The sequence below is a fragment of the Canis aureus genome, chromosome 32, assembly GCF_053574225.1.
Source record: "Canis aureus isolate CA01 chromosome 32, VMU_Caureus_v.1.0, whole genome shotgun sequence".
Classification (NCBI taxonomy): domain Eukaryota; kingdom Metazoa; phylum Chordata; class Mammalia; order Carnivora; family Canidae; genus Canis; species Canis aureus.
The window spans coordinates 35460786-35475400 of NC_135642.1; the positions used below are offsets into that span (position 1 = coordinate 35460786).

The 14615-nt window shown below is 43.4% G+C and overlaps 1 protein-coding gene and 2 long non-coding RNA genes across 3 annotated transcripts in view; 2 read left to right on the top strand and 1 right to left on the bottom strand.

The window, feature by feature from the left end:
- On the top strand, positions 1-6817 carry LOC144302887 (uncharacterized). The gene is made up of 3 exons (XR_013369886.1): positions 1-172; positions 3675-3800; positions 6574-6817. It is a non-coding gene; the product is annotated as an uncharacterized LOC144302887 (long non-coding RNA).
- On the bottom strand, positions 3681-6013 carry LOC144302886 (uncharacterized). Its single transcript, XR_013369885.1, has 3 exons — positions 5891-6013; positions 4439-4550; positions 3681-3936 (listed from the first exon to the last, which is right to left on the bottom strand). It is a non-coding gene; the product is annotated as an uncharacterized LOC144302886 (long non-coding RNA).
- Positions 6818-13363: 6546 nt separating the features above from the next.
- The window catches only part of MAP2K1 (mitogen-activated protein kinase kinase 1), a 76918-nt gene continuing 75666 nt past the window's right edge, over positions 13364-14615 (top strand). Inside the window, exon 1 of the mRNA XM_077881565.1 lies at positions 13364-13580. Within this exon, the coding sequence (XP_077737691.1) occupies positions 13501-13580 (80 nt within the window). The 5' untranslated portion in view covers positions 13364-13500. The remainder of the gene's footprint in view (positions 13581-14615) is intronic.

Sequence of the window (14615 nt, forward strand, 5' to 3'; positions counted from 1 at the left end):
AATGAGTAACTGCTTTTTTCTCACTTTTAATTTTTTTCCATGAAAAAACAAGCAGAAAAAATGAATAGAAGAAGTCCGACAATTGTTTGGGGGCAGAATTAAAAGAGCCACGTGAATTAGCTGATTATTTAATTTTATAACTGTTCTCTCCAATGGTCTTCAACCCTTCAAGGTGAGAATGCTTCTTTTTTGTTTACATTGCAAACTGGTTAAATGGCTTGAAATAAAACAAAATAATTTCATGTGGAAAGAACCCAGACAGTTTTTATTGCCGACAAGGGCTGAAAAGTCACGACAAGAAATTTTGAGTAGAAGCCTAGGCATATTTTTTCTATAAGAGGGCACCACAGCACATTACAGATGGAGTTTTTTAGAACTTGGTAAGGATTTTTCCTTCTCTAAAATAGTATGATTTAGTAGTTATTTTTGCAAAGACTATAGAAAGACACATGAGGATAGATTCTTTGGTTTCAATGAGCTCTCAGGTAGGTAGCTCAGTGATATGAAAAGAGCCTGGGGCTGTTGAAACAGTAGACATGGATCCTGGCCAATAATTGCTACTGATTTACAGTGTTACCTAAACTTTTCTAGCTACCAGTCTCTCCTATAAAACAGAGATCACACTGGATCATCCTACTTAATCTATGTGCTTCTAGAGATTGTGGACCAGATCTGGTCAGAAAGAAAAGGCAGAGATTTATTTATTCAACAAATATTTATGGATTGGCTGTATGCCAGGTACAGTTCTCAGAGCCGGTGAAGAGATGGTAAACAGGCAGGTGAATCCCTCTCTTCCATCAGGGAGCCAGGAAATAAGTAAGTAAAAAAAAAAAAACAAGGAAAATAGTAAAGAAGAAAGTAAAATGGTAATATGACAGAGAATGACTGGAGGGACAGGGTAGTAAGGATGAAAAAGTGACATTTGCTGAGTCTTATGGCAAGAAGTAGGCAAACAAGCAAAGGACTAAGGTAACAATGGCTCTATGCTGAGTGAACAGGAAGTCCAAAGGCCCCAAGGTAGGAACCAGCAGGTGTGTTCAGAAGGAAGAAAGGTCACAGTGGCCAGAGTTTAGTGACTAAGGAGGAAAGTAGGATGAGGTGAGGTGTGAAGAGGGCAGAGCTGGAAAGTTCTGACGAGCATTTTGGAGATGGATCCATTGGTGGACTGTAAGCAGTAAACTAACTTTTGTTTGTTTATTTTTTTTTAAGATCTCCTAGCAGCTCTATGAAAAATGGACGATCAGGATGTCAGAGGGAAAGTGGAGATCCAGTTAGGATTCTTATAGGTTTGGGAGGTAGAACTTACAGGCAGGCCCACCCCAATGTTTGTAGGGCCCAGGGCAAGAGAATAAATGGAGGCTCAATACCAAATGATCACCTATGTAAAAGTTACAGGGGAGATCATTAAATAAAATATGTTCCGGGGATCCCTGGGTGGCGCAGCGGTTTGGCGCCTGCCTTTGGCCCAGGGCGCGATCCTGGAGACCGGGTATCGAGTCCCACATCGGGCTCCCGGTGCATGGAGCCTTCTTCTCCCTCTGCCTGTGTCTCTGCCTCTCTCTCTCAATCTGTGACTATCATAAATAAATAAATTTAAAAAAATGTTCTATCCTCCTATCTTGAAAGATATACTTTCATAACAAGGTGGAGGGCAGCCCCGGTGGCACAGCGGTTTAGCGCCGCCTGCAGCCTGGGGTGTGATCCTGGAGACCTGGGATCGAGTCCCACGTCGGGCTCCCTGCATGGAGCCTGCTTCTCCCTCTGCCTGTGTCTCTGCCTCTCTCTCGCTCTCTCTGAATGTATAAATAAATAAATCTTAAAAAAAAAAAAAAAACAAGGTGGAAGTCCATGTTGGGATTTGGGATTTAGATTTCCCAGATTCTTGGAATGTCATAATGAAATAGGGGGAGAGCTAGCTGCTGGCCTTCCTTTGTCTGTCTGCTCCCGCTTCTCTTTCCACTTCTAGTTGCACCCCACCCTTCAAAGACTTTTAATCAGAGGATCAGTGGTTGAGCGTCTGCCTTTGGCTCAGGTCAAGATCCCAGGGTTCTGGGATCAAGTCTTTCATTGGGCTCCCCGCAGGGAGCCTGCTTCTCCCTCTGCCTCTGTCTCTGCCTCTCTCTGTGTGTCTCTCATGAATATATAAAATCTAAAAAAAAAAAAAGAGAAAAAAAAAGACTTTCACTCAGAGGTACAAGGACATCTAGCCCACCAGCCAAACTCTGTCTATACCTTCTTCAAATAGATTCTTGGCCACCCCTTGGGCCTAGGGGAGTCTATGCCTGGGTGCAGTGTACCACCCTGTTCTTAGGAGGATGGGTAGAGGAGAGGCCCCTGCAGGCTCTGGGAGCAAGTTCTGTACTGTTTGGACATGGAATTCTGGAGTCTTGGGTGACTAAAGAATGGTCTAGAAAGTGGGGGGGGGGGGGGGCACAGGCCCTATGTAGGCATGATCCCTTGGCCCTGTGGACTCCTCACAACATGGGAAAGGGTGTGGCCAGACAAGGGCCAGAGTGGAGCCTGTCACACTAGTTTTGTGACAGTTTGGATGTGGGTGGTGCTGGAAAGAAAGGAATCAAGATGGTTACAGGGGGATGAGGGATTGGAATCAAGCGCTTCAGTTTAAATGTTTTGAGTCTGAGGGGCACCTAGGTGGCTCAGTTGATTGAGCACCCAACTCTTGATTTCAGCTCAGATCCTGATCTCAGGGTTGTGAGTTTGAGCCCTGTACTGGGCTCTGCACTGGGCATCAAGTCTGCTAAGATTTTTCTCTCTCTCCCTCTCCCTTTACCCCTCCCCTCCATGCTCTCTCTTTCTCTCTCAAAATAAATAAATCTTTAAAAAAATGTTTTGAGTTTGAGATGTGCATTGATACATCCATGTAGAAGTTCCAAGGGGACTGTGTCTAAAATGCAGGGGGAGAGGTCTAGAGTAACAGTAATAAAATCAGGAGCTCATCAACCTATAGGTGATAGAGCTCACCTAAGCAGGGAGTGCAGACAAGAAATGTACTGTGTCTGTGGCACTATCAACTAATAAATGCTCACCAACAAAATCTGGAAATCCTGAAAAACATAAAATAACAAATAAAATAGTCAAATCTATACTTTTACCTCCAAAAACAAACACTGTTAATATTTTGAGATTATATCCTTTGTCTTCTCTCTTTCAATCTCCGTCACAGATGATTATATCGTATTTTAATAATAAAGTGGTGCTCATTAACATACTCGTATACTTTATTCACTTAGTATTTTCAGAATACTTTCCTATGCCATGACTAGTACTTTTTTAAAGAGAAGTTTTTTTTTTTTTTTTAATAATTTGTTTGTTTGAGAGAGAGAGAGAGGATGAGTACACAAGGAGATGGAGGGGCAGATGGAGAGGGAGAGGAAGAGAATCTCAAACAGATTTCCTGCTGAGTGTTGAGCCCAGTGCACTGCTCCATATGGATCTTGATGCAGGACTTGTCATGGAGCTTAACTTCAGGACCCTGAGATCATGACCTGAGCTGAAACTAAAAGTCAGATGCTTAACCGAATGAGCCACCCAGGGACACCGTAAAGAGAGATTTTTAAACTAAAATGAATTTCATCATGAAGATACATCATAAAATCTTCTAGTTTTGCACATTAATTTTTAAGATAATACAATTTATTACTTTTTTAACACAGAGAAATACAAAGAAGGAAAGCAAAACTTGTCCATAAGTTTCTCACCTAGGAAATACAAGGTTGATGTTTCTGAAGAAAATAAAGTAGTACATTTACATGGACAGAAAACTCAAGCAGTACAAAAAGGTACACAATAAAAAGTGAAAGTTTTTCTTCCCATTCAGCAAGTCTTTCTAAAGGCAATTATTATTGAGGCAATTACTATTGAGGCTGGCTTAGTTGGTAGGGCATATGACTCTTGATCTTGAGGTCGCAGAGATTACTTAAAAATAAAATCATAAAGAAAATAATAAATAAAGGTAATCACTATTAATAAATTCTTATCATTTCTTCCAAGAAAAAAATTGAATTTAATAAAAGAGCAAGCAAGTTGAATATAAAAGAATAATTAATTTCTGTTTATATCTTGTTATTATGAGTAATGGTGAAACAAACATCCCTTTGTATATAAATCTTTGTGCACATCTCTATTTATTTCCCTAAATTAAATTCTTGAATTTAGACTGTATGCATTATGGACTTTACATGAAATTTCTTTTCTTTTTTTAACAGTTATAAGCTGAGTTTGAATGGCATCTAGATTTGTCATTTTCTAACCTTAGCCTCAAATTCACAGAACCCCAAAAAAGTATGGATCTGTCCAAATATTGAACTTATGCTAAGTAGGATTTGACACCATTTGAAATTGAAGATAAATATCAAAATTAGAGAAAAAGATATTAGATAAAGGAAAAATAATCATATGTCATCATTTATGGCATTACCAAGATCTTTAATGTCTTTGTAATTGGAGATACTTGAAAATATCACAGCCAGGGCCACTTGTGCTTCTCTATCTCAGAGTTGTGGGTTCAAGTCTCACATTGGGTATGGAGCCTACAAAAGAAAGAAAGAAAGTATCACAGCCAAACAAACTTACCTGATGACTATTAAACAAAGCTAATTTGGGGGCACCTGGCTCTCGGAGGATAGAGCATGTACTTCTGATCTCAAAATCTTGAGTTCAAGCTCCACATTGGGCAAAGAGCTTACTTTACTTAAACGACAACAATAACTAATTTTACCTATTAGCTATTTGGCTAGATACCAAGACTTTTAAAAGATTGTTGAACTGGGGGATCATTAGACTTGTCCCTGTTCTACTCTGAACTAGCTATAGGACCTTGAAGTATACCACTGAACGCTCTGAGGCGTGTTCCCATTTATAAAAGGGAAAAAATGGGGGTGCTTGGATACCATGACTTTTATGGTCCAGCTAACATTCTAATATGAGCCCCCATTCTCTATATCAGATGCCAGTCTAGGATCTAGTTAATAAAGCTCTATCTATTCAGAGAAAGCATACACAGGAGCAAGGATAAACAGCCATTTGGTTTAGTAGTAATTATAATGACACTATAATGCTATCGTTATAATAACAATAACACTACTTTTATATTATGAAGCTATACAATTAAAACAATCTGGCACATTGCAGAGATTCCTTGCTCCTTGGGAATATATACAACTGCAAAATACATTGCTGTATCAATAATTATAGCTTAAAATATCATAAAACATATGTAACCCCAGGACTACATGTCATGCACAGTTCATTGTTGAAGATGAAACTCTTTTCAGGCAAATTCTCAGCTATCTGTGACCTGCCCTGGCCTTTGAGACAGTGTGAATTATAAAAAGATTGCCAGTCAGGTTAGGATGGTTTTGCCTGTGGAAGCCCTATATCCTCTTATCACAGCTCCCAGATCACTGTAGATCAAATGGTCACTCTCATTTTAATTTCCGGGTTGTAATTTTTGCAAAGCACTTGGTAGGAAAAAGTGATGCAGGGTTTCCTATTGAATAGAAGAAAGCATGAGGAAAAAAAAAAAAAAAAAGGCCAATGACAACAAGCATTCAAATGAATGTCCCAAGAAAGAGATTTGTTTAATCTTAGACCAGGTTTGAGAAAAAGAATATCCGGGATCCTGGGTTGTGATTCCAAAGGAAGTCAAGACTTCCTTTCCACAGCTGCCCTGTAGGAAGCTGGTATGTCCCGAGTATATCTTCTTTCACTCTGCTACCCAAGAGTGAAAAGCAAAGTAGCACATCTCTGAGATGCCAAGTCAGCGTGAGGTCCCTACCCCCATTCCCCTCCAAAAAAAGGTGCCGGATCTGACATCCTGTCTGGTTGAAGCCACATCCTTAGAGAGCAATTACATTGCGTCATTCCTCACCTTGCTGAGGCCTCTTTTCCTTTAAATGGAGGGCAAGTGACCATTAAAAGTGGTTCCCAAAATAACCCAGTGGTCTCATTGCATCCGGAATGTCCGACATCCAGAATTGAGGAAGCGGATGTACCTCCCTTGAAGGGGGAGGGTCGGGTAGCGTTACCCTGTTACCCTTCACACTGTGACCCTTCGCTGCATTACTCAGTAGGAACAGCTGCCAAACTCAGAGCAGCTTGGAAGACAATGGATTATATTTCTTAGTTATTTCTTTAAACTGTTTAAAAATTAGCCCCACCCTGAACAAATGAATTACAGGCAAACAGAGTTAATGTTAGTAAAATTAGCGTTTAACAAAGAATCAGAAGGGCAGCTGGGTGGCTCAGTCTAAGTGTCTACCTTCAGCTCAGGTTGTGATCCCAGGGTCCTGGGATGGAGCCCACCTCAGGCTCCCTCAGCTCAGTGGGGAGCTTGCTTCTCCTTCTCCCTCTGCTACTCCCCCAGCTAGTGCTCTCTCTCTCTCAAATACATACATAAATAATCTTTTTTAAAAAGGATCAGAGTTCACTTAAGACTAAAGAATAGAAAACTGTTGTATTAGAATGAGAAAAAAGTGGAAGATCAAATTTTTTCATGTATTCTATATTCTATTTGCAAAGCCTTGGCATTAAATTTTTTTTCTTTTCTTTCAGAGAGAGAGAGAGAAAGAACGAGAGAGAAAGAGAGGGAGAGCGAGAGAGTGCACTTGTGCCTGAGCCAGGGTAGGAGCCAAGGGAGAGGAGAGAGAGAACTCCAAGCTGACTACCCATGGAGCGCAGAGCCCAATGCAGGGTCCCATCGCAGAACACTGGGATCATGACCTGAGCCCAAATCAAGAGTTGGACACTTAGCTGAGCCACCCAGGTGCCCCAATACCTTGGCATTTCTTACTTTGAATCTCCCAATTGAATTTTTCATAATAAGAGGATAAAAGAGCTTCATTTGTAAGGAACAAATATAGACTTGCCTCTAAAATGAATCTCATAAATTGATGAAGTTCATTGATCCTATAATAGTAATCACATGTGAGTATAGCTAAGATAAATACGAGACTCCATAATGTAAACAGCAGTTATCATTTAGTAGTATATCATGAATGGCTTTAATTTCCTTTGTATTCTTTTCTAGCTTCCCCCCATATAATACACTGGAATTAGTTATATAATTTTTTAAAAACCCACAAAATTTGAAACAAGAAACACAAGATGCTCAGAAGATGTGATATTTTAATGCGATGAAAGGCTTTATTACTTTTTCAATCTAAAAAGCAAAGCAAAACAAAACAAAACACATTTTGGTCAGTCTGACCTATTTTCTGAGAAAAAATGTTTTACTGTGATTTCTTTTTTTTAATCCAGCTTTCTTGAGATACAACTGATAGGTAACATTGTGTTAGTTTGAGGTGTACAGGTGCTGATTTGATACACTTAGGTATTGCAAAAGGATTACCACTGTGGCATTAGCTAACACTTTCATTCTGTCGCATAATTACCATTTCTTCTTTGTTATGAGGATATTTAAGATTTCCTCCCTTAGCAACATTCAAGCATATAATATAGTATTACTAGCTATAACCACCATGCGGTATATTACATCCCTGAAATTTGTTAATTTTATAACTGGTAGTTTGTACCCTTTGACCAATTTCTCGGTATTTCCTCCTCATCCTCGGCTCTAGTAATCACTACTTTACTCTCTGTTGCTTTGAGTTTAGTTTTTCTAGATTCTACCTAAGAGGTATCACACAGCACTTGTCTTTCTCTGTCTGACTTATGTCACTTAGCACGACGTCCTCATGGTTCATCCTTATTGTTGTAAATGTCAGCATTTCTTTTTTCTTGTGGCTAAATAATAGTCCACTGTGTATATATACCACATCTTCTTTAACCATTCATCAATTGAGAAACACTTAGATTGTTCCCATATCTTGGTTATTGTGAATAATACTGCAATGAACCTGGGAGCATAGATGTCTCCTTGAAATCCTGATCTCAATTCCTTTGGATAGATACCCAGAAGTGGGATTGCTGGGTCATATGGTAGTTTTATTTTTATTTTTATTTAATTAATTTATCTAATTTTGAGGAACATTCATACTGTTTTCCATACTTGGCTGTGTGAATTTGCATTCCCTCCAACTGTACACAAGAGTTCCCTTTTCTCTACACCCTGTCAATGCTTGTTATCACTTGTCTTTTTGATGATAGCCATTCTAACAATATCTCATTGTAGTTTTGTTTTGCATTTCCCTGATGATTAGTAATGTTGAGTGAATTTCTGTTTCTTTTCTCTCGTAATTGTTTTATTGAAGGGTAACATACATCCGGAAAAGTATATAAGTCATAAATGGAATACGCTTGGAGAAACTACACCCACATCAAGAAAGCAAATGTTACTAGCACCCAAAAAAGCCTCCTTTACCTCACCTGCCTGTTGCTCAGCTCCTCAAGGACACCCACTATCCCAATTCCTAACACCATAAATTAGGTTTGCCCATTTTGCACCATATACATTTAATATATATTAGTATTACTTTTTTGTGTCTTTGTGTTTGGCTTCTACTCAACAGGATGTTTGTGAGACTCATTCATATTGTTGCAAGTAGTCGTAGTCTATTTTCACAAAACTATAGAATATTTCATTGTCGGAATTTACCACAATTTATCCATTTCCGGCTGAGGGACATTTGGGTTGTTTCCTTAATAACTATTACAGATAGGGCAGCCTGGGTGGCTTAGGAGTTTAGTGCTGCCTTCAGCCCAGGGTGTGATCCTGGAGTCCCGGGATTCACTCCCGCATCGGGCTCCCTGCCTGGAGCCTGCTTCTCCCTCTGCCTGTGTCTCTGCCTCTCTCTCTGTGTGTGTCTCTCATGAATAAATAAATAAAATCTTAAAAAATCAACTATTACAGATAGTGTTACTATGAACATTCTTGTACATATTTTCTGATGAACATATATATTGATTTCTCTAAGTATATGTCTGAGAGTAGAATCTCTGAGTCATGCAGTAGAAGTTCAACCTTAGTAGATATGCCCAAACAATTTTTCCAACTGGTTTCATACATTATTACTTTCACTATTGGGGTGAGAGTCCTCTCCTAGTTGCTCTACATCTTAACAACATTTGATAATACTTATCTTTTTCAATTTAGCCAGAATAGTGGGTGTAGTATCTTAGTATTTTAAAAATTCTGGTAAAATAGACATAACATTTTTACCTTTAAAATTTTTTTTAAAAAGATTTTATTTATTTACTCATGACACAGAGAGAGAGGGACAGAGACAGAGACAGAGACAGAGAGACAGAGACACAGGCAGAGGGAGAAGCAGACTCCATGCAGGGAACCCAACATGGGACTCGATTCCAGGTCCCCAGGATCACACCCTGGGCTGAAGGCAGCGCTAAACCGCTGAGCCACCCAGGTTGCCCCATTTTTACCTTTAAAAATTATTTATTTATTTATTTATTTATTTATTTATTTATTTATTTATTTATGATAGTCACACAGAGAGAGAGAGAGAGGCAGAGACACAGGCAGAGGGAGAAGCAGGCTCCATGCACCGGGAGCCCGACGTGGGACTCGATCCCGGGTCTCCAGGATCGCACCCTGGGCCAAAGGCAGGCGCTAAACCGCTGCGCCACCCAGGGATCCCCCAAAATATTTATTTTTTAAGAACATTTTATTTATTTATTTGAGAGAGAGAGAGAGTGAGAGCGAGCTCAAGCTGGGGAGAGAGGCAGAGGGAGAGGGAGGAAGAGAAGCAGAAGCCTCATAGAGCAAGAAGCCTGATGTGGGGCTCCATCCCAGGACCTTGGGATCATGATTTGAGCCAAGGGCAGAAGCTTAACTGACTCAACCACTCAAGCACCTATAAATAAATAAATAAATAAAATCTTAAAAAAAAAAATCTTTGCCTAGGGGCACCTGGCTGGATTAGTCGTTAGAGCATGTGACTCTTGATCTCAAGGTTATGAGTTCAAATCCTGGGTTGGCTGTAGAGCTTACTTAAAACCAAAAAAAAAAAAAAAAAAAAAAAAAACAAATAAACCCAAGCCAACCAAACAGTGCCCCCCAAACCCCCCCCAACCTTGTCTACCCCAATGTAATGAAGAGATCTCCAGCATTTTCTTCTAAAAGCTTTATTTAGTTCTTTTTTTTCTTTAAAAAATATTTATTTATTCATGAGAGACACAGAGAAAGAGACAGAGAGAGGCAGAGACATAGGCAGAAGATAGAAGCAGGCTCCCCACAAGAAGCCTGATGAGGGACTCAATCCCAGACCCTGGGATCATGCCCCCAGCTGAAGGCAGACACTCAACTGCTGAGCCACCCAGGCATCCCTAAAAGATTAATTTAGTTCTATAATCCATCCAGAGTTGATTTGCTATGGATGGTGTGATATAGGGATGAATGAAGACTTACTTTTTTTCATGTGGAGATTCAATTGGCCCAGCACCATTTATGTAAAAGATCATCCTTTCCCTCACTGCAATGTATTATCATCCTTTTCAAAAATCAGGTGATTACATATGGGTTTGTTCCCAAATTCTTTATTTTACTCTATTGGGCTACTTGTCTATCCTTAGGCTAGTGCCATACTTTCTTAAATACTCAATCTTAGGTGGATCTCGGTATCTGGGAGCATAGATCTTCCAGCTTTGTTCTTCAAGACTGTCTTGGCTATTCTTGGCTCTTCTCCTGAATTTCTTTGTTGATGTTGTTGCTTTAATAACAGCTTTATTGAGAAACAATACATATATACCATATAATTCACTCATGTAAAGTGTATATATAATTCAATTTTTTAAAAAAGCTTCTTTTTTTAAAAAAGAGTTTATTTATTTATTCATAAGAGACACAAAGAGAGAGCCAGAGACACAGGCAGAGGGAGAAGCAGGCTCCCTATGGGGAGCCCAATGTGGGACTCAATCCCAGGACCCTGGGGATCACAACCTGAGCCAAAGGCAGATGCTCAATCACTGAACCACTCAGGTGCCCCAATTTAATGGTTTAAATAAATTCACAGAAATGTGCAACCATTACCGAAGTCAATTTTAGGATATTTTGATTACCTCAGAAGGAAACCTTATGCTCTTTAGCTATCATTCTACTTACCATCCCTAGTTCATCTGCTTTACCAAGCCCTAAACAACCATTAACCTCTCTGTCTTTATAGACTTGCCTATTCTGGGCATTTCATATAAATGAGATCATACAATATGTGATATTTTGTGACTGACTCTTTTCACTTGGCATCATATTTTTAAAGTCATTCGTGCCTGCATGTAGCGTGGATCAGCACTTCATTCCTCTTCATGGCTGAGTAATATTCCATCGTACGGCTATGTCACATTTTGTTTATCTGCTCTTGAGTTGATAGAAATTTGGGTTGCTTCCCCCTTCGGCCATTGTGAATAATGCTTCCACAAACATCTGTGTATAGGTTTTTGTATGGATATACGTTTTTTATTTCTCTTGAATATATAGTCAGGGGTAGAATTTCTGGGTCATATGGTAACTATACTTAACCGGGGGAACTGCCAGACTGTTTCCCAAAGTGTCTGCTCTGGGTTACATTCCCATATCAATGTTAAAATTTTTAAAAAATGTTTTTAATTGAGTAAGTTACTTGCATAAGATTCAAACAGTACCAAGGGCTACAAAATGAAAAGGAAAACCTTACTCTCTTTATATATTACAAACAGCTGGGTGGCTGACTTTGTTCTGCACACTCAATACCTTTAGGACTGAATAGGAAGGGTGAAGGGGAAGAGAAGGACTGAATCTATATCTATATATGTATGTATGTAAGAGAGGGGCAGAGGGAGAGGCAGAGGGAGAGGGAGAGAGAATATCAAGTGGGCTCCAGGCCTAGTGTGGAACCTTGATGCCCTTGATCCCGTAACTCCACCACCACGAGATCATGAGCTGAGCCCAAATCAAGAGTCTTATGCTTGGGGATCGCTGGGTGGCTCAGTGGTTTAGCACCTGCCTTTTGCCCAGGGTGTGACCCTGGAGACCCAGGATGGAGTCCCACATCCGGCTCCCTGCATGGAGCCTGCTTCTCCCTCTGCCTCTCTCTGCGTCTCTCATGATTAAATAAATAAAATCTTAAAAAAAAAAAAAGTCTCATGCTTAATAGAGCCACTCAGGCACCCCTGAATCTACATTTAAAAATAATAGAGAAAAAATAAAAAAAAATAAAAATAATAGGTATGAATAAATAAAATTAAAAAAATAAAATAATAGGTATGGTGCTTCCTATACTTTAGTAAGCTCTTTATTTACATCTTATTTCTTCACGTTTCATATACCTGGAATCATTGGTTGAAAGGTCTTTTTTTTTTTTTAAAGGAATGTTTCAAGATTTCATTTTTTTTATTTTTTACTTTTTTTTATTTTTATTTTTTATTTTTTACTTTTTTTTTAGGTTTCAAGATTTTATTTTATTTTATTTTTTTGGTTTCAAGATTTTAAAAAATACCATCAATCTGCTCTCAAAAAAGGTTGCCCCAGTTACAATCTCATGGGTACTGAGTGCCCATCTCCCTGTACCCTCATCAGTAGATCAACAAAGTGCATTACAATTTTGCATAAATCGAGGTATCTATCCATTTGCCAGTTTGTTAGGCGCGACAAGTTTTCTATCCCCCTCCCCCCCCACGCTCCCTCTCCTCTAGAAATGAGGCCTTTTTCCTTATTCGTCTGATTATTGCATGTCCTTCATCACGACCCGGCCCCAGCAGGACGCTGCGGTCCCCGCAGAGGGGGCCCCGGCGGCACCGGACCTTCCCCTCGGCTCCGGGAACCAGGATGTACGGCTCCTTTCCCCGCGGAGGAGGAGGAGGAGGAGGAAGAGGAAGAGGAAGAGGAAGAGGAGGAGGAGGAGGAGGAGGAGGAGGAGGAGGAGGAGGAGAAGGAGGGACCGGGGAGGGGGGGCGGGGGGGCGGGGCGACCACCTGAGCGCCGCGCGGCAGCAGAGGGCGCCGTGGAGCCCCGCCCCCCCGTCAGCGCGCCGCGCCCCCGTGACGTATTTCCGCGTCATCTGCCGCCGAGGCGTGCTCCCATTGGCTGTCGGCGAGGCGACGGGGGCGGGGCCGAGTGGGCGTGTGTGGAAGGCGCCGCGGCCCCGCCGGAGGGGCGAGGCCTCCCTGCTCCCCGCCCCTCCTCCGCCCTCCGCTCCCTCCCTGGGACGGCTGCGCCGAGCGAGCGGCTGGCGGCGCGGCGCCGGCGACGGCTGTACTTTCCGGGCTGCGGCTGTGCGGGGCGAGCCTGAGGGACCGGTGGACTGGGGGGCGGACGGAGGGAAGCCGGGCTGCGGGCTGCGAGCTGCGCCGGCGGGGGGAGCCCGTGGGTCCCCGCGCGCCGACCGAGCCCCCCCGCGAGTGGGGCGGGGGTCCCCCGGGACCGCCGGCGGCTCCTCGGCCCTGACGCCCCCCCCCACCCCCCCGCGAAGGCAGCCCCGGGCCCTCGGCCCCTGCTCGGCCCTGCGCGGCGGGCGTGGGGCGGCGCGGACGGAGGAAGCGAGACACGGGCCGCTCTCCGCTCGGAGCCGGACGCGCCTTTCCGCGTCCAAAATGCCCAAGAAGAAGCCGACGCCCATCCAGCTGAACCCGGCCCCCGACGGCTCGGCGGTGAACGGGACCAGCTCGGCGGAGTAAGTGCGGCGCGGGCGGCGGGGCCGAGGCGGGGGTGCGCGGCGCGCGGGGCTCCGCTCGGGCTCGTCACGCACGAGTCGGGCCGGCAGGGGCGAGGGACTCCCGGCCGCCGAGGTGTCGGTGACTAAGCACGGATCGTGCTCCGGACTCAGACCAGTCGGCGGACCCAGCGAGTCCCCATGTAACCGCCCCCCGACCCTTGCAGTCATCCTTGGCCACTGGCCATTCACTTTCTTCCCGCCCAGGATGAAACCGGGTTCACCTCCCCCCCACCCCCGACCCCCGCCCCCCGCCCTCCCCGGCTGTTTTCTCCAGCTCGTCTCGGGGAGCCCGGCCTGTGAAGCGGAGAAGGGAGGCAAGCGTCCTGCAAAGAATGGAGGCCGGCCCGAAGTACGGAGTGTGGAGTTGGGACCAGCAAACAGCGTCCGCACCTTTGTGCTGGACACCTGTGGGCCAGGAGCGCCCCTGTTGCGGCCACCGGCGGGCTGGCTGGGGCTGGCGGGGGCGTGTGTGCACCTGGAGCCCCTCGGCCCTTCCCTTGCCGACGTCGGGGCGGGGGGGGGGGGGCTCCAGGTCCTTGGCCTTCTTCCTGGAAAACTGTGTTGTCTCTAAGGGAGCCGCTTTCCCCTTTCTCCGTTGGACTCTTCATTCATTAACAAATCGCTCCTCACCAGCGACTCTCCTGGCTCTCCGTACTTGTATCAGGAGCCTTTAAACTCCTGACCTAATACACTGAACACCCCATAGCTGTGAAAACCACACGCGCAGGGTGCTCCATCTCTGCAAACCAGCACTTTCTCTCATTAAACGGGCGACGAGGCTGTTTCCTAGGGAGGGTGTTTCTGAGCTCCCAGAACTCGGTTAGCATCTGGAGTAAGGGACAAGACTGTGAGGGAGAGAGACCCGGCTACCTGGAGAAGTAACCAGGAAATTTTTTTTTTTTTTGAGATTTTATTTATTTATTCGTGAGAGACAGAGACACAGAGAGAGGCAGAGACCCAGGCAGAGGGAGAAGCAGGCTCCATGCAGGGAGC